The sequence below is a fragment of the Protopterus annectens genome, chromosome 10.part0 (genome assembly GCF_019279795.1).
Source record: "Protopterus annectens isolate FY-2018-M chromosome 10.part0, PAN1.0, whole genome shotgun sequence".
Classification (NCBI taxonomy): Eukaryota; Metazoa; Chordata; order Ceratodontiformes; family Protopteridae; genus Protopterus; species Protopterus annectens.
Window position 1 is genome coordinate 639,366,128 of NC_056744.1, and position 20,546 is coordinate 639,386,673.

The 20,546-nt window shown below is 44.3% G+C and overlaps 1 protein-coding gene across 1 annotated transcript in view; it reads right to left on the reverse strand.

The window, feature by feature from the left end:
* NDC1 (NDC1 transmembrane nucleoporin) overlaps nt 1-20,546 on the reverse strand; it is a 2,145,343-nt gene that overhangs the window by 1,906,914 nt on the left and 217,883 nt on the right. Inside the window, exon 4 of the mRNA XM_044085460.1 lies at nt 2,399-2,561. Within this exon, the coding sequence (XP_043941395.1) occupies nt 2,399-2,561 (163 nt within the window). The remainder of the gene's footprint in view (nt 1-2,398; nt 2,562-20,546) is intronic.

The following is a 20,546-nucleotide window of genomic DNA, read 5'->3' on the forward strand; positions in this document are numbered from 1 at the left end:
TGTTTTTTATGCACAGAGGCCTGTGCACGTGGCTCAAGTGTCGTTTTTTTTAGTTTTTGAAGTTGCTGTAGTCTTTGCTTTTGCAGCTTTCGTTGGTTTGATATACAAATGTTGAGGTCTGAATACACCCCTCAGAAGCCGGTGCCTGCTCAGCGGCTCCGGACTCATCCGAGGGAGATACATCCGTCGGTCCAATACCTTGAGTATCTCGCGGCATGCCGGACTCCACATGGGTGTCGGTAGAGGCCTGCGACTCAAAGGTAGCAGGTATCAGGGGCTGCAAAAGCGCCTCACTGAGTACCGGCGACTGGCTTAGGAGAAGCTTCGTCGTCGGTTTTGGATCTCTACTGCCTTTCTCTGTACTTTTCTTTGCGTTTTTTTATGTACTCCGGTAGTTGGACTACTATTCAATGACATTTCTGGGTAGTTAAATCGGTTTCCAAAATACTTTGATGCAAAAATATACAGACACTTAACAGTGCGTTGGTTAAATCTAGCACAAAACCGACAGCCAGGCACGTTGTGATCAGGGCCTAGGCAAGGAATACAGTATAAATGGAAATCCTTATGAGATATTTGCTTCCCACAAGTAATACAATTATTAACTTTTTCTGGCATCGGTAAAAAGCAAGAAAAATTTTTCCCCAACGGGGTACTTAGGTTTAGTGAAGACTTCGGTTCTGAAACTCAAACTCGAATATTTCAGTAGTCAGCCGACCAGCACTTGCGAAATGCTTCTGCTTCGGGCACCGCGCGGCATGAAAGACTAAAGAAAATGGTGTCGGCTGCATGTTTTATACCCCTGACGACCTAACGTCATGGAAGAGGAGACAGCAACCGATGCAGGACCCAAGACTTTGGAATTTAGGCCAACTGAGGGCAACCTGCCAGCAGATTACCCAAATGTAATGACTGCAACAGTGAAACATGAAGAACATCTAAAGAGGGGGTTTGAGGCCCCGGTGCAGAGGTTGGTGCCAATTTAGAAATTTTTGCTTTTGACTCCATCAGTTTTGATTCACTGATGTGAGAAGAGGAGGGTACGGATTTTTACTCCTCTTTTTATTGTTCTCTCTTTGGAGGGGTTGAGCCCTCCCGACTCAGAAATAGGCTCCGCGAAAGGAGATTTCAGGAGACCTTTAAGCAGAAACTTGTTTTTCCATTCTGCCAAAGTGCAGGAGCTAAATCCCTTACATATCTCGCAAGGGCGTTTCAAAGACAGGTGTGGCACCCAAGACAGTAGACACAGGACACATGATTGTCCACATTAGGCATTTTCCTGTCACACTGGTCACTGTGTTTGAAACCAGTTGTTCTTTTTCTCTCAGACATATTTGCAACCAAAAATACAATTTTAACAACAAATTGGTCAACTCAAACTCGCAAAGAAAAAAAAGTTTTTTTTTTTGTTACAGTAGAGAGGAGAAACAGAAATGCCAACAATGGTATTAGGAATTACTGTAGAGATAAGGGAAGGCCTATAGCAGCAATGGTACGAAGAGTACCGAACTTGGTAAAAGAAGGAAAGAAAGAAATGGGACACTCATGCAGATAAGGAAATAATATGCGAATAGCAACAGATTAATTAAATATATGAAAGAAAACCAAGAAAAGGAGTAAGTAGTGAAAAATGTGAAATGACTTAGCTGAGAGCTGGCCTGACACGTCATGATTCAGTGCATGGCAAACAAGAACTGAGGTAATGTAGAGAGGGGCCCAATGGGTAAAGCTTAGCTTGAGAGTTTTTTGGCTGGCGCAAGCTTGTTATAACGGCTGACTCTGTTCAGAGGACAGAACTGCCACCCAACAAGTAAGGAATGTATGAAAATTAACATGAGATACTAAATTATCCACTGAAATTGACTCCGTAATCAGGTTCAGCATTTAAAGCAAAACTAAGTTTGCCATTAACTACAATGTGGAAATCTGCATTGGACAGTATGCGCTGATGAGCTATACTTCAAGCTGATAAAAGAAATGACATTATTTGCTGTAGCACTCCAGACAACAAAACAGTTCAAGCCAAAATGCATTAATTCCCAAGATTATACCCTAAATGCTATAGAATAAAGCAATTACCCTTGCATCTAGGTTTTTCAAAATTGCACATGGAAAGTATGCCAAACTCCACAAGGAAAATCATTAGTGCAACATAGGATGAATACACTTAAACAGCTGTATGGTCAAGACAAAACATTACAAGATGAAAGGCTTTCCTGTAATGGTAAAGTGATGAAAACATTTACGTTTTTTAAGTTAATAAACTTATAAAGCATGGAAGTTACACCCAAAGTAAATCTAGCTTCTTTTGGAAGGGAAGCAGTAAAGTTTTCTGCATTCTACCTATACTAAAATGAAGCAGACTGTTTTTTTTAAAGAGTAAGGAAAAAAAAGTCACCTTTCTTTAGTTATGCAAGAAGCAGTGATAAATCGATAGCGGTCTCCTATAATCAATGCTGTACAGCAGGCTACTATGAATCCCACTGCAACATAGACAAAGTGACAGACATGCAGCACCCTTGCCATCAAAGCTACTCTGGTACATGAAACAGAAGGGACCACTGTTGGGGAAGAAAAAAAAATTATTTTAATGAATATCTTCTACCAACACTTACTACCAAAAATACCTCAATGCTCAACAGAATAAATAAAGCATAAAACTACAAAGCTTCCAGTGAGTGATCATGTGTCTTGAGGTCAATTAAACAGATCAGTGCATTAGATATCTGAACTAAAAGCTTCATGGATCTTTGCTAAAGTCTTCCAGTCTTATGTACAAAAGTAAATACAAAAGCAGCAAACATCAGTAATTACCCACCTGTTACATATGGTTTGCAAAAGCAACTACAGAAGTTATGTACTTACCACAACTTGGTATCTGTATTGTCCAATTTCATTATGCATCACAAATGGGTCTTCGGATCAGTCCTTGGATCCAAGCCACCCATTTCTCAGACATACAATCCAAGCCTCAAACTCCTCCCTCTCCCATAATGCCTCGCTCCCTAACAAACCCTCAGATCGAGTTGTCTAGCCTAACCATAAGATGGATATCCCCACTACAAGTCAAAAACAGAAACAAAAAGTGCTACTGGAGTCCAAACTAGGAGCTACTACTGGGTTCCTTAGTCTTCTAGGTTACTCTCAGCCATACAAGGAAAGGGGAAGGAGGGCAGGAAGTGATGCATAATGAAATTGGACAACACAGATATCAAGTTATGCTAAGTACATAACTTCTAATCTGATGTTGTCCATTTCATTATGCATCACGAAATGGGTCAGATTCCCCAGCTACACAAACCCTGGGAGGACCTCAAGGAAGGATATGACAGAACACAGCAGAACCAAAGGATGCCCTGTTCATGAAAATGTCTAACTTGCAATGAGATATAAAAGTGTGAGCGAAGTAGCTGCAGCACAGATCTCATTAACTGGAGTTCTAGCAGAGAAGGATGAAGAGGTTGACACAGATCTAGTTGAGTGTGCTCTAACCAGATGGAGAAGTTGTTTGCCTTGTTGGGAGTAAAATGTAGAAATACATTCTGTAATCCATCTTGCCACAATAACCTTAGAGACCGCTTATCCCAAACTGTTAGGTGAAAAGGCATGAACAGCTGATCTGATTTTCTGTGAGGTCTAATCCTATTGCAGATAAGAACGCAACTGTCTGTGAATGTCCAAGGAATGTAAGAGATATTTGCCTTTGTTAGAATAATTAAGAAAGAACACAGGAAAATGAATGGTCTGATTCATGTTAATCTCAGAAGCAACCTTAGGAATGAAGGATGGATTTGTTTCCAGAGAAACTCTATCCTTAAAAAAGGTTATGTATGGAGGTTATTAAGACAAAGCCTGCAATTCCGAAACTCTCTTGGCTGATGTGATAGCCACAAGAAAAGCAGTCTTCCAAGACAAGTACTTCAGTGCACAAGAACTTGCAGGTTCAAAGAGTTTTTGGGTGAGACCTTGCAACACTAAAGTAAGATCCCAAAGTGAAGAAGGATCCTTAATCTGAGGTCTCAGATGAAAAACTCCTTTTAATAAGGCCCGACAAAGTTTGGAAGAAGTAAGAGTAAAAGATTAGTTAATTCCCATCCTGACATGAAAGTTAGTGATGGCCACGAGTTGAACCTTAATTGTATAAAAACTTGTTCCCTCATGAAAAAGATGGCTGAAAACATTAGGATATCCGAGACTGATGCAGAAAAAGGATCTATATTCTTCTGTGATGCCCAAATGGAAAACCTTTTCCACTTGCTGCAATACACCTTTTTGGTGGATGGCTTTTGAGAAGCGAGAATTATTTCACGGACAGAAGAGGAAAGCTTGGACTTAACCAAAATCACTGGAAGTAGAGAAACCAAGAGGTTAGATTGAGGGACCAGAGACTGGGAGTTTGACCTTCTGTCGGATGTGAAATGAGATCTTGTCTGGGATCCAATATCCATGGAGGATATTTGCTGTGAGATCGCAGAAAGGGGAACCATACCTGACAAGACCAATGATGAGCAATGCAGATAAGACTGGTCTTCAACCTGCTGGCTTTCTGAAAGAACTTGGGTATCAGAGGGATAGGAGGAAAAGCATACAGGAGACCAGGGGGCCAATTGTGGACCACAGCATCCCTTGGTGACTTCCCCTTCGGGGGGGGGGGGGTCAGAACGTAGTATCTGCTACATTTGTTGTTTAGGGGGGAGACAAAAAGATCGCAGCAAGGTTGGCCCCAGCAGGTGAAAATCTCGTTCGATACTGACTGGTTCCTGGACCACTCGTGAGGACTCAAAATGGGCCTGCTCAACTTGTCCACCAGGACAGTTGACTCCCCCAAGATGTGCGTTGCAATAAGAAAGCAGCTGGAAGCAATTGCCCATTCCCAAACTCTCATGTCCTCTCTGCAGAGAGGATAAGATCGAGTTCCCCCCACTTGTTAATGTACCACACCTCTGACGTATTGTCTGTCAAGATTGCAATCGTCTGCACAGGAAGGCAGATGTAAAAGGCTTGCAACGGGAGAAAAGCTCTTCATCTCCAGGATGTTTATGTGCAATTTGGTCTTCATGAGGGACCACGTGCCTTGGACCATCCTTTCCTGAAAATGCCCTCCCACCCCAAAAAGGAGGCATCCGTGGTCACTGTGGCCAAAGGGTGGGGAAGGATAAAGGGCTTGCCTAAAAGAAGGTCATCCATGAGCATCCACCATAGCAGATGACGTCTGCAAATTGTTGTGAATTTGATCAGGGTTGATAATGCGTGACACCAGATGGACCACTGAACAGCTAGGGTTCACAAAAGAAGTCTCATGAAGAACCTGGCTACAGGCACCATAGGTTCATAGGTAGTTACTAGGCTATCGGCCCTAGGGCCTATACAAGCTTAGCCAAAAAGGAAGAAAATTATTTTCCTGTGCCACTGTCGAGCAGAGCCACAGAGGTGATCCCAGAGGTGAATTTCCTATTTCCCATCCAATCATCAAGATTCTTCTTGAAGAGTGCTAATGAGGAGCTTGTTTGATATAGATAGGTAGTTTGTTCCAGAGTATGGGAAGTCTCTGGGACAGGAATCTATCCCTCTAGCATGTTCTGTTTATTGTGGTGACAAGGTTTAGGTCCCTAGAGCGTGTAGCTCGGAGGGATTGGGATTTCTTTAAGTGGAGCATGTCCAACAGCTTTGGGTCTGTCATAGCTTTGTATGTTAGGCAGAATTCGCCTCTGAGTAGGCGATATGCGACGGAGTAAAGCTGGGGTTTTTTGAGACTGTCTGTGTAGGGCATCTGTTTGAGGCTGGTAATCCTCTTTGCGAGGTATTTCTGCGGCCTTTCCAGTTGTTGTAGATGTCTTGTGAGGTACATACCAAAAGGGGCGCTGTACACTATAATGGGTCTAATGAGTGACGAGTAGAGGGGAACAACTACCTCTTTTTTCCTGGATGAGAAACCTTTTGTGATGAGGTGTGCCACGTAGAAGGATTTCTACTGTGGCAATGTAATGGCAGCTGACATGGAGCTCAAGGCTATGAGAATCGGGTGAGCTGAAGGAGTTGGTGTGTCCAAAAGGCATTCCACTTGCTGTCTGAGAGATGATGTACAGTGTAAGGGAAGAGCCGCGACTTGCTTTATGTTCAACTGTGTCCCAATGAATTCTATTTCCTGAACCAGGACCAACTTGGATTTGGTCATGATGACCGTGATACCCAGGTGAAGAAACAATAACATTATCACCTGAATCGCCAGGAACAGTTGATGCCTTGTGGGTGCTGTCAGGAGCTAATCATCCACATAGGGAAACGCATGGAAACCTTGCAGACAGAGGTGCGCTGCTACTACTGCCATGCATTTGGTGAACACCTGTGGGGCTGTGGTGATACCAAAGGACAGTGCTCTGAATTGGAATTGATCAGCTCCCAGTCAGAAGAGTAGAAATCTCCTGGACAGCCTATTATGATGCGATAGCACGCATTCTGGAAATCCACTGAGCACATCCAGTCATCCTTGCACATTAGCGACAGAATGGATTGTACGTAACAATGCAGAATTTTGACTTCTTGACAAACACATTTAAACTGCCAAGATCTAATATTGGTCGAAGGTCCCCGGTCTTCTTTGCCACAAAAAGAAGTGCAATTAAGCTCCATAGCCTCATTGTTTGGTTGGGACCCCCTGGATGACTCTTTTGTCTAGAAGTTTTTGCACTTTTACACAGACATTCTCCTCCTGACTGGGTAGCACGTCGGGGAGATGCTCCCCTGTGGGGGGAGGAGGACAGGAAAAGGGAATCAAGAAGCCTCTGGATATGATGTTTACACCCAAGTGTCATTTATTTCTGTCCAGGCTGTTGGGTGTAAAGAAAGTTTGCCTCCAACTGCTTCAAGAATAGGTCAGTTGGGCAGCGCTTCAGGAGCGCTGAAAGGGCTCGTCACAGAAGGGTCCCCTGAAGCCCTGGTTCTGAGGACCCCTTCTGCCCCTGGGGCGGTGTCTACCATTATATTCTCTCCCTCTGCCCTGGAAAGAGGAATCCTCCAGCGAGTCAAGAAAGGGCCAATGGGATTTACAAAACCACATCATCTTCCCACTCTGTTGGCTCCTGGAAAAAGTCTGTTGGGGGGAAGAAAATTTGATTCCCACAACAGGTAAGAGTCTTGGCCTCCTGCTCGCTGCAGGTCAAAGTCTCCCTAACCGATGGTCCGAACAAGGAGGAACCAAAGGGGGCGTTAATAAATGATGCTTTGAAGGGGTCCACAAACCTGCATAATCTCATCCATTCATGTTGTCTGAGAGCTATGTCTGAACAAATCGCTCGAAAGGTTCCCTCTGAAGCGTGGAAGATTAGCCTCATCGAACAGTTTGCAATAAAAGACACTGTATTCAGCTGTGGGGAAACCTTTTTTAAAAGCTTCCTCCGGCAGCAATTGCCCCAGAGATGTGGAAAGTTCCTTCACCAAGTCTCTCTGGAGGCAAGTGAAATGTGCTAGAAAATTTAATGCTCGAGACAAAAAAGTGGCTGAGGCATACACTCACTTCCCATGTTTGTCCAAGGTCTGAGACTCTTTGTTCGGGGAATTGACATCCGAGCTCTGTTTCACAAGCTCTTTTTTGGTGTCTGCTGACACCACAATGGCATCAACCGGGACACCTTTATTATCTGCTCGTTTCGGGATTGGCTCTTTGTTAGGCTCCTTTCAAGCCCAGCAGGCGAGGAGGTCAATAAGTTCCTCTGCCAGTGGGGTCAACCAGGATGTAGATGGTCCCATCCCGAATGCCTCCAGGAACATTGACTCCTCCAAGGAAGGGGGTTGAGAAGACCCTCCACCCTTTTGTTTGAAGATTTCCAAGATATCTCCAAAGGAGATATCGTCAGGGGGACCCTTTCCCTTTATCAAAGTCAGTGTCCTCTGTTAAAGACTCCAAACGGGAGTCAATGTGCTTCCTCTTGCATCAGCACTTCCCAGGAACCTCCTTTGCAGGGTACTCTGGGGAGGACTCTGAAGACATGGAAACCTCTTGCTGAGGGGTTGGCTGGAGGCTCACCAGGAGGGGCTGACTATGGATCATACAGATGGGAGCAAATCTCTCAAGGGGCAAGTAGCCCTCTCGCCGCCAAGAATGCCAAAGGAGAATGCCCCCCAGCCCAGGAGGCTGAAGCCCCCAAGAAGGGAAAGACGGTCACCGCAGATCCCATACCTACAAAATGCACCAGCCCCGAGCTACTGAAAACTGAGTCCCCCAACAGAAGGGTTCGCTCCGAGAAAGACAAAGGTGGAGCCAACACCATCTCAAAGGACCCGGAGTCAACATCTTGGATCCAGGACCCACTCTGCTCAGATAAAAACGAAGCTGAGGCAGTCTGGGACTCTGTTGAAGCCAGAAGAACATACCATGATCCGACGCTGATCCACTTAGTATTGCTAGACCCTGCGACTCCGAAACCAAAGGAAGAGGAGGAAAAGGTTGAGGTATAGTGGTAGAAGCTCTCACGGATCCAGCGTGGGTCAAAGAAGGTAAAATCACCAGCTGGATTGGGGCTTTAAGGAAGCTCCTCATCATCTGATCCATCTCCAAATGAGATAGCCTAGAGGACAAGTGTGTGTAGACCACACCTGTGAAGCTCTTTGTCGGGCAGTGTGGGCTGGTGAAGGGGACTTACACTGATGCAGAGTAAGGCTCTGAGACTGGTGCTCCAAATGGCAGTGCTTTGGAGTCCGCTCTGGGAAGACGAACTACGGATCTGAATGACCTCTAACACCTGAGAAAGGCTGCTAAGACCAGAGGTCACTGGATCCGCCAAGGTGGGAGGGATGGGTCATCACCAACTCGCTCGGATCTGATGGGCCTGTCGGATCTGGGGGAGAAGCACAGAGCTGAAGGATCTGAACAAGTCATATCCATAAGTTTTCTCCTCTTCTCAGAGGTGAAAGCTGACATCCCTGGGGAAGCAGAGGGGGGGTCGCTTCTTCACCACAGGAGTTTGGAGTCCAGAGGAGGGAAGAAGCCCTCTTAAAAGGAGCTTGTTCCTCCTGTCTGCTAGAGCCCAGGGACTGAACCCTGTGCAAATATCGCAAGGCATATCAAGTTCCCCAAGCCCAAACAGTAAACGTACCTCTGGTGGGCATCAGACTGGAGGATCTGATGCCCACAATAGGTACACCTTTTAAATCCACCGGGTTTCTCGGGTTTGTCTAAACATAACTGCCAGGCACTTGGAGAATGTGCGCGCGCACACACAGCTAGTCAGTCACATGCTACCACTAAAACCGCACTACAACTAAAAGGTAGTTGAAAAGCTTTTTTTGTTTGTTCATAAAGAAGTAAAGGAAGAAAAAGGGAAAGCAAATCTGCAAAAAGGGCGGGAGAGATCTAACACCAACAACCACTAAGATACTGAAGTAGGAGGGGAGGTACAGAAGGCAGGAGACTACCATATTAATTTAACAAAGAAAAACACTTAGAAAATTTGGAAATAAAGAAGATTTTACCCACAAACACTGAAGAGGCTCACAATCATGTCTGGACCAAATGGCAGCAAATAAGATCTGCGGGTTTGTTAGGGAGTGAGGCATTATGAGAGAGAGGAAGGAGTTTGAGGCTCAGATCGTACGTCTGAGAAACAGTCAGCTAGGATCCAAGGATAGATTTGAAGACCCATTCGTGATGCTTAATGAAGTGGACATCAGATCTGAAAAATAAACTAATGTGATTTTCTTAGGTGTTTATTAGGCTAATGACCACAAGGGCCTTTTTAATCTTAGCCAAATCTCTCACAAGTTCTGGTGCACTTGATAAGTGTAAGCAAGGGCTTGGAAGATGAAACACTTGCAAGCAGGAGCCTGGGAGATGAGTCATTTACAGGCTGCCCGTGTCCATTAGAGAGACCGGTGTCAAGCCAGGGATGAATTTTGAATGAAGAATTTTCTTCACTGTTGCAGTATTCTTCACCTTAGGAATCTCTTGCCAAAAATAGCCCAATGTCTGGCCAGAATACTAAAGCCTTTATTTAGATCTTGTATGCACTGTATGTCACATGTATACTCCCCGTACAGGACATGTGGCATAAAGGGGACATACAGACAGTTACCCAGAACTGAACTGCCCCAGAAGAGAGTCTCCATAGCAGAAAAGAGGCTATGTATCCCCAGAAAGAGAAAATGTGGATAGAAAAAGGGGACCCTCAGCCAGGAGGGTAACCAAATCAAAGTCCAAAAGAAAAAGGGGGCTAGAGGGAGGGACCAAATACTGCAAGAGTTTTGAGAAGGACATTTACTGTTATAGTATATAATTGTGTAAAATCTTACCTTGCACTCCTATATCACTCCTGCAGTATTCTTCACCTTACGGAGAGTACAAAGGCTCAAGAGGAGTAGTAGGAGGTGGAAGGCTGTGAAGAGCCCTACACAAACCCATGCAGGATGGCCCTAGCAAAACGTGCTCTGGCCCTACAAACATCCAATTTATACTGCTTAATAAAGGTATGCAATAAAGACCAAATGGGATTGGTGTCCAAACCCTTGAAGAAAACATAGAAGAGGCAACAGCACAAGTGAAATTAACTCTAACAAAAGTAAACAAACACTTGCCATAAAATAAAAGGAAATGGCCTTAAATATACAGGAGGAGACAGTGTGCTTAGAAACAGCCAGACAATGTCCTGAGATGAAAAGAAACAAAAAGCTGGTCAGACTTACAAATGACCTTAGTTTTATCCAAATAATACTGGAGCACTCTGTGCAAATCCAAATTATGCAGAACCCTCTCACTAACAGAGAGAGAAGGAAAAAAAGGAAAGGAGTTGTAACGCCTGATTCAAGCACAATTAACAACCTTGGGTATAAAAGGATTAGTACGAAGGGACACCTTGTCCCTGTGGGGGGGGGGGGGGGTCATAACGGCCTGAAGCTCAGAAACCCTCAGAGCAGAATTAAGAGCAAGCAAAAAGACAATCTTTCAAGAACAGTGTTGCACAGAAGATGAAACGGCAGACTCAAAAGCAGCCTGGGTCAGTTTTTCCAAAACAAAATTAAGGTCCCAAAGAGGAGGAAAGGCTTCCTTGGGGGCCTAAGATGCAGGACACCTTTCACAAACTGTTTGAACTCAAAACGAGAAGCCAGAGGAGGATTCTAGGGCAGACAGGCAGAAATAGCGGACAAATAGGCCTTTACAGAAGAACATGCCAAGCCAGGCTTCAGCAACTCACAAATAGGAGAGAACCACAGGGATCCCCCACTGAATAAGAATCCTTGCTATGAGAATGGAACCAGCCAGAAAATATTTTCCATTAGGACATACAAGACATTCTGGTTGTGGGTCTTCTTGCCTCCTGCAAAACCCCTGTACATGTCCTCAGAAAATAGGTGCTTAAAATGGATCAAAATCCTATCGTCAAACAGTGTCGTTTGAAGAGCAGACAGGCGAGGATGGATAAGTGACCCCTTGTCCTGTGTGACAAGACTCAACTGAAAGTAACTTCTGGTGATGCCCCTGGTCAGATGCATAAAGACAGGGAACCAGTGCTGTCTTGGCCAAAAGGGAGTCACCATCAAGATTTCTGTGGTGTCCAGCAGAACCTTCCGCAGGACTCTTGGAAGTACAGGAAGAGGAGTGAAGGCATCGAGTAATATTCCCTTCAAAGGAAAAGAAAGAGCATCCATATTCCATGCCAAATGGCAAAGCACTCTGGAACACAAAAGAGGGATCTGTCTGTTCAGACAAGCGGCAAACACATCAGTCTGTAAAGCACCCATTCGTTGGCCTGTGTTTGGACCTGCACAAGGAGTCTGCCACTAGATTATGTTCTGAAAACATATACACTGCTTGAAGAGCTGACTGATAACCAATAGCCAGATCCCAGGCCTGAAGATCCAAGCCTGCAAATAAGAAAATACTTCACCCCCCCCCCCCCCGCTTGTTGATATACCACACCAATGTGATGTTGTCTGTATAAACCTTCAGGGAACCTGGAGAGAACATAGGGTGAAAAGCCTGAAGGGCCAGAAACAGAACTCTCAACTTTTTTATGTCAATATGCCCTGACTTCTGATGGGGGGGGGTCCAGAGACCTTGGTTTTCAGGTGACCACAGGAAGCCCCCCCACTCCATGTCTGACATGTCAGTGAATATTTCATGAGAAGGAACCACAGGTTGAGAAAGAAAACCTGGGTTGAGAGTAAGTTGATTAATCTATCACTCAAATTCCTGCAGGAGATAAGAAAGAGGCACTCTGAAATCCAGAAGCCAAACTGATTTGAGGTACCACTGAAGCTTCTGCATATGCAGTCTAGCAAGAGGGAGTACTGGAAGACAAGAGGCCATGAATCCTAGAGCCTGAAGAAATTCTCTGGCTGGAATGGCAGGCACAGGAAGAGACTGAAAGAAAGCTGTCAAGGAGAAAACCTATGGAGGTGGGAGAAAGGCCAACGCTGGCACTGTCTGAATCCTGCAACCCAGAAAAACATGATCCTGAGAGGGAGTCAGGGCAGACTTTTGGAAGTTGAGAGTAAACCCCAGACTTTGATGGACAGAGATGGAAACTCCAGAGCCTATAACAGGCAACTGGGAGAAGGTGCCTGAATCAACAGGTCTAAATAAGGAACAATGTGAATGCCTTTGTGATGATGTGAGGTACTGCCAGCTGTGCCAAGGTGAGTAGGGAAGTGCATGTGTGAAGTACACCAGCATAGCTAAAGTACAGTTGTGTACATTTATCATAAATGTAGATGTTACAGTGTATTCACTGTTGCAGTCATTACATTAGGGTAATCTGCTGGCAGGTTGCCCTCAGTCGGCCTGATTAACAAAGTCTTGGGTCCTGCGTCAGTTGCTCTTCCTACTTCCATGATGTCAGGTCGTCAGGGGTATAAAACATGCAGCCGATGCAATTACATCAGTTTTTCTTGCCCCAGATGTCAGGTGCCCCCCAAACGGTACAAAAAATATACCTCCAAACAAAAGCAAATACACCAAAAAGGCTTTTAAGCATAGTAAAAGAAAGGAGAGGTATAGTAAGACAAAAACAGGGGGCTGGAGGGTGGGTAACCAGGACTGCAACAGTGAATACACTGGAAAATCTACATTTATGCCAAGTGTACACAACTGTACTATGTTCTTAGTGTTTCACTGTTGCAGTCATTACATTTGGGTAGAATCCCAAAGCTATGGTTGGGAGGATGGATTTATACAGCAATAGGAGCAGCTATAAGGCCCTGCAGGACAGCAGTGGCAAAGCCAGCTCTGGATTTAGAGAAGAGAGGTAAATGGTAATGTTTGGTGAACATATGAACTGAGCTCCAGGTAGCAGCTTCTAAAATGTCTCTGGTAAGAACCCCTCTGAGAAAGGCTGCAGAAGTAGATGCAGCCCTGGAGGAATGAGATCTGATCCACTTGGCGATAGGTTTACCATGGTGCATATAGCAGAAACGAATACAACGGCTTATCCATTTGGAAATGGTCTGCTTTGAAATGGCCTTTCCCTCTGCCCCTGCAGCAAGTGCCACCAATAGTAGTTCAGATTTTCTTAGAGATTTTGTCCTGTTTAAGTAGAATCGAAGTTGTCTGTGTACATCCAATGAATGCAGAATATACTGACCCTTGTTCTGTGGATTGGGAAAGAAAGTTGGCAGATGAATGGTCTGATTAAGAGCCACACTGGATAACACCTTAGGTATGAAAGATGGATTGGTCCTGAGAGCCACCCTCTCTGGATGAAAAATAATGAAAGGCTTCACTGCCATAAGAGCCTGTCATTCTGAAATCCTTCTAGCTGAAATGACTGCTAAAAGGAAAGCTGTTTTCCAGGAGAGAAATTTTAGGTCAGTAGCAGCTGGCTCAAAAGGAGGGAGGGAGTTTTTCCAAAACAAAATTGAGGTCCCATGCAGGAATTGGCACTCTCCTGGGAGGTCTTAAATTTTTGGACCCTCTGAGATGCTGCTTTAGCAGAGAATGAGAGGAGGGGAGGTTCTGTGTGTTGTAATGAGCTGAAATGGCTGAGGCATGGATTTTTATGGAAAAAAAAAGATAGGCCCTTGTGAAGCATCTCAGTTAAATATTGCAGAATCTGAGTAATACTGGGCATTGCTGTGCTTATTCCTTGTGATTGGTTCCAGGCACAGAATCTTTTCCATTTGTCAGCATAAGATTTTCTAATACTAGTCCTTCTAGCTCCCAAAATGACATCCATCACAGGTTTGCTGAGGGATGACAAGGGTGAAATTAGTTGATTAGCCACACTGTAAGATTCAAAGCTTGGAGCAGAGTATGCAGAATTTGGTAGTTCTGCTGAGAGAGTAGGTAAGGTGTCTGAAGCAGGTGCCACTGAGGAAGGTGTGACACATTGCGCAGTAGTGGGTACCAGTGTTGGAGAGGCCAGTCTGGAGCAATCAGAATCATTTTTGGTTTGTTCTGATGGACTTTTAGTAGAACTTTGGAGAGAAGAGGCAGAGGGGGAAAAGCATAGACAGACAGATTTTTCCAGCTGAATGAGAGAGCATCCACTTTCCAAGCTTTTTTGTGATGAATTCTTCTGCAGAATTTGTCCAACTGATAGATCTTTTTGCCTCACCCCAGAACTATGTCTGGACTCCCCCATTTGCATGTCAACATGCTGAAAACGTGTGGTTCCAGTTTCCATTCATGTGGGTCCATAAGATTTCTGCTTAGATCATCTGCCAGAGTATTTTGCTTTCCTGGCAGTAATTGAGCTTGTAGTTGTATTTGGTAGGTCAAGGCCGTGTTCCACAATGCCATGGCTAGTCTGCATAGGGAGTAGGAATGTGTACCCCCCTGCTTGTTTATGTACCACATAACTGTGGTGTTGTCTGTCTATCATTAGTTGTCCTGGATGAAGGTAGTCCTTGAAGGCTGTCAGTGCATTCTGTACAGCTAGCATCTCTTTCTGATTGATATGTAGGTGCATTTGATTTGGGCTCCACTTGCCCTGAATGCACTTTCCTGCCAGATGAGCCCCCCCAAGCATAGTCTGGCGAGTCTGTAGTTAGGGTTTGGGCGGCAGGGGGTGGAATGAATGGCAGTCCCTTGCTTTGGTGGCAGGCCTCTGCCCACCACAGGAACTCTAGTTGCAGGCAAGGTATGATAGGAATCATTGTTGCCAGGCTGTGACAATGTTGACTCCATAAACTTTTTAAGTACCACTTGAAGTTTCCTCATATGCAGTCTTGCATATGGAATTAGAAGAATGCAGGAGGCCATGAACCCCAAGGCTTGCAGAATTAGTCTTGCAGATAGCAGGGTTTTTGTGGCCACGTTTGAAGTAAGTCACCAATTGAATTTGCTTTTCTGGAGTAAGGTAAGTCATCTGGGCAGTTGTACTCAAGCTTGCACCCAGGAATGTAATTTTTTGAGAGGGTACCGGCTGTGATTTATTTTCGTTTATGGTCTACCCTGGACAAGTTAGAACCCTTTTTACAAACACCAGATGCTTTAGAAGAATGTCCTTGTTTTCTGCCTGAATTAGACAATCGTCCAGGTATGGATATATTTGAATATTTCTTTGCCTGCAAAAAACAATTACTGCAGCCAGGCACTTTGTGAAGACCATGGGCGCAATAGATAAGTCAAAGGGCAGTGCAGAGAACTGGCAATGCAAGTAGCCTGCTTTGAAGCGGAGGTATCTTCTGCAAGATTCCCTGATTGGGATATGCAGGTAAGCCTCTAAAGTCTAGAGTTACCAACCAGGTATCTTTGCCTAGCATAGGTACTAACTGTTGAAGAGTCAGCATCTTGAATTTTGGAATGTCCAGAAATGTGTTTAGAGTGGATAAGTCCAGAACTGGACGCCATGATTTCTCTTTTCTGGGTACCAGGAAAAGTCTTGAATAGAAACATTGTCCCTTTTCCTCTTCTGGTACTGGCTGAATAGCCCCCATGTTCATGAGGGATAGAACTTGTTTCTGGGCCTCTGCCCACTGATTTGGGGGCAGATCTGGCCATCCGTTTGGGATTGGCAATGTGTGGAAAAGAAATCTGTATCCCTGGGATACTATATTTAAAACCCATTTGTCCAGGGTAATAAGTTGCCAGTTTCCTGCATGAAGTGCCAGTTTTCCCCCCAAAGGGGCGGCAAAAAGTTAAGTGCTTGATGCTTGTAGAGGGAAATCATTGAAACTGTTTACCATAGGGAGGTGCCTTGTTGTTTCCAGATTTGGAGGTGGAGGCACCCCATTGTTTTGTTCTAAAATTTCCTTGTGACTGAAACCTGGAGCCTTTGGAATGTCTGGATTTGACTTGAGCGGCTCTCGAAGGGACTGGAAAGGACCAGTTCTTAGTAGGCCAGTGCCTGCTAAATCTTGGAGGTTGCACTTGTTCACAGTTTGCATAGATTTAGCTTTATCTTCCATCTTTTTTAACACTTCTTCGGCCTTATTACCAAAGAGACGGTCCTGTTGTAAAGGAGTATCCAACAATTTTGCTTTAGCATGGTCAGGCAGAGTTTGCTCTTTGAGCCAAGCATGTCTTCTTAGCACAAATCCAGTTACAGCAGCCCTGCAAGAGGCCTCCAAGGAATCAAAATCACATTGCAAAGTATGTTTTCCAACTTGTTCAGCTGAATGTAATAAATCCTGCAAATCTTTATTTTCCACACAGTCAGAGATTATCATCATTTTCTGTTTAAGTAGTCCCATGATATGCTGTTGATATTTAAGCATATGAAATTGACAGTTTAAAGCCCTGATTGCCAAGGTTGCAGACGTGTAAACCTTCTTACCCCATCTATCCAGCGCCCTGGAATCTCTATCAGAAGGGGTAGGATTTTTAGCAGTAGAGGCCTTAATGCCCTTGGGACCCTGAGAAATGGTTTCAGGATCAGCAGTAGGATTTTTGAAAAGGAATTTGTGGGAGTCAGGAACCCTGTAGTATCTGTCTGGCTTACTAGGAGCCGGAGGCAGAGAATCAGGAGTCATACTAGATTCTGAAAAAAACATAATCAACAATGTCTAGAACAGGAGGTATAGCCAAACATCTATGCCGAGGAAGAAGAAGAAATTCCCTAAGTCTCTCTTTAGATTCAGAGGAATCCTGACTTTCCCAGTGGAAATGTTCCCTTAAGGTATGTAAAGTTTCTCCAAAAGAGAAATCCTCAGGGGGAGAAGCAGAAGGAATGGAATCATCTGCGTCAGAGTCCTCATAAGTAGGTATATATAAATCCTGTTCAGTAGAAGAATCAGAAGAAATAGAATCCTGATCAGAAGATTCATAATCAATGTCTTTGCCTAGGCCTCTTAGCAGGAGGGGGTTGGCTACCCCTGATCAAGGTAATTACATCTTCAGCCATTTTGATCATTTGCTTTTCAGGCATAGGGGCCTGCACACGCGGCCCACGCGTCGTTTTTTTAGACATAGAAGTAGATTTTGGCCTTAGTTTTGAAGATGGCGTTGGTTTAATATACAAATCTTTAGGCCTGAAAACACCCTCAGAAGCCGGTGCCTGCACAGCGGCTCCAGACCCATCTAAGGTAGAGACATCCGTGGGTTCAAAGCATCTTGCGGCATACCGGACTCCGAATGGGTCTCAGTAGAGGCCTGCGAATCAAAAGTAGCGGGCATCAGGGGCTGCGAAAGCACCTCACTGAGTACTGGCGAACTAGCGACTGGCTTAGGAGAAGCGTCGTCAGTTTGGGACCTCAACGGCCTGTCTCTGTCTTTTTCTTTGCGTTTTTTAGGTATTCCGGTGGTCGGATTGCTAACTGACGTCATTTCTGGACAGTTAAATCGTGAGCCAAAATATTTAGAAGCAAAAATGTACTGACGATTAACAGTGCGTTGATTTAAATCTAGCACAAAACCGACAACAAGGTACGTTATGATCAGGGCCTAGGCAAGGAATACAGTACAAATGAAAATCCTTATGAGGTATTTGCTTCCCACAAGTAATGCAATTATTAACTTTTACTGACATCGGTAAGGAGCAAGAAAAAGTTTCCCCAACGGGGTACTTAGCTTTTAGTTGAAGACTTTGGTTCTGAAACTCGAAAATGAAAATTTCAGGTGTCGGCCGACCGGCACTTGCGAACTGCTTCTGCTTCGGGCACTGCGCAGCAAGAAAGACTGATGTAGTGGCATCGGCTGCATGTTTTATACCCCTGACGACCTGAAGTCATGGAAGTAGGGACAGCAACCGACGCAGGACCAAAAACTTTGTTAATCAGGCTGACTGAGGGCAATCTGCCAGCAGATTACCCTAATGTAATGACTGCAACAGTGAAAGATGAAGAACATCTGGAGATTTTTAAAGAATTATATAACATTTGAATATCAAACTGATTTGTACAGATGCTTGTAAAAATGTATTTGTAAATCTGCTTGTGTTAAAAATATACCAACAATGGGTCCTGCTGGACAGAAAAGAAATATACATGTATGGCAGGCTGTATTGTTGTAACTCCTGAAATGCAAGTATTTTAACAGGAGGATACTGGAAGGAAAGGGGTTAAGCTCAGCCCAGCTAACCTTAAGAAAAATAGCTTGAAACTGAATGAGGTGGTTTAAGGCCATAAAGATTCTAACAGGTCTGAATGCAGACAGAGATGCAACGTCTATGAAAAGCCTTTTTGCAGGAAGGGTATTAGTGCTGAAATTGTTTTATAGCTTCCAGATGCTGTATTAAGCCTTAGCAAAGTTCATTATGTGTATTGCGACATATCTGTGCCAAATCCTAGCTCAATTGTTAGTGAGGGGATAGTGTAGGAACCACAGAGTCAAATTACCCAAAGTGATGTTATTCTGTGGCCAAGCACTTAAACTGTATTAAGATACTAGTGAGATGTGATAGAAGCACTAAGCACTTATTGTTGGACCTGACACAGACACATTCATCTACCTTCAGTTTGCCTTGCTCTAATAACAACGTAGGGAATAGTAATTCTTCAGTTAGGAAAATATAGCAAGATTAGTCAAGTACTAATTTTCTGTAACTGTCCGAATCTTTCCATCTGTGTTGTTTTTATTTTTCCTACAACTTGAAACTCTAGTGTTTACTGTAAATAGATATTCAGTATTTTCATTTTTTTTTAATATTTATTATTAAACATATTTAAACCTTTCATTGTGGCTGGTCTTTCAGAAAATATTTTAATCATTGAGAGTACTTGCATTTATTTAGTGGTACTGTGGCTGCATAATCCTGAAAGTCTTGCTGTTTGGCTGAACAACGTAATTTTACCAAGTATAATTGGTTAACCCTGGTAAAAGCCTTAGAGTAGCGGACTTTGGGGTGTTCTGGTCGCAGTATCTACCTTATAGTCTGGGTGGAGGTGGCATAGTGGGTAAATCTTTGCCAGCGTTTTCCAGGTGTGTGGGTGTGTGAGTCTCCATGCGCCAGCTACGTGGAACAGGGACACAGAGCACTGATTTCACACAGACGGTGGTGGAGGACTTGGCTTGGAACACCCAGCTGAGGATTCATCTCTGAGGTGGTCATTATGGAGTCTTTTTTGGAGCCTGGAGAGGACGTCCAGCCCCAGGACTGGACTGTGCACTCCCTATGTGCTCTTAAGGGAAACCGTGTTTGGTGCAGACAGCTGCATCTCAAAATGCTGCATCTATTTTTGTCTCAATGAATGTTCCCCACTGGTGTCAGTGGTGAGGATTGAGGCTCCTTGATCACTGGCCCAGAGAAGGGATGTCATACTGTTGGAGCCTCCAAAAGGAAATCACAGGAGCTAGGCATGTTGTGAATTACCCCTTGGGGACATAGAAAGGCCAAAGGGCAAAGCAGAGAACTGAAAATGAGAGAAAGAAACAGAAACTAAAAAACTTCCTGAAAAGACAGAATGAATAGGAGTATGAAGGTAAGCACTCTTTGGTTACAAGGACACCAGAAAAGCCTGGTGCAGCAACAGAGTAAACAGGGTTTGAAGAGAAAGCATCCAAAAAGAAGGAACCTTAAGAAAGGTTTTGAGCAAGGAAAGATTCAGAATAGGTCTCCAAGTGCCCTCCTTTTCAGGAACCAAGAACATTCTGGAGAAAAATCCATTTCCAACTAGGGAAGGAGGAAAAGGCTGAATAGAACCTGGTCCAGCAGGAACTCAAGAACCTCTGAAAAGAGAGGAAGCTGCTCTAGAGGAGGTTAAGAAAATCCCTGAAAAAAGAGGGACAGACTTAACGCCATGAAGTGACCCTGACGGATGATGGACAGAATACAAGAATCTGAGGTGATGAGGTACCAGTTTGGAAGACAGAGGGAGAGCTGAAGGGACAAGGGAACAGCTAACCTGGCCGAGGGTTGGGAGGGCAAAATGACAAACAGAAGCAGACTTGTCAGGAACAAAAGGCTTTTAGGCCACAGGAGCCTGAGAAGACTTTGCAGGAAATTACCTACCACCCTTCCTGCCTTTAATGGCCTGACGAGGCTGCCTGTGAACAAAAACAGACCTAGTAGGATACTTCCTCTGGAATTTAAGGATAAGAGACACAAAATAATGCTTACGGTCCGTTTTCTTGAAGGGACGTAAACATACCATCAGCAGCAGCAGTCATCCCAAAGATATTCTTATTATCCAAAGGAGCAAAAGTAAAAAAGAAAAAACACTCCAATAGGACACTTGAC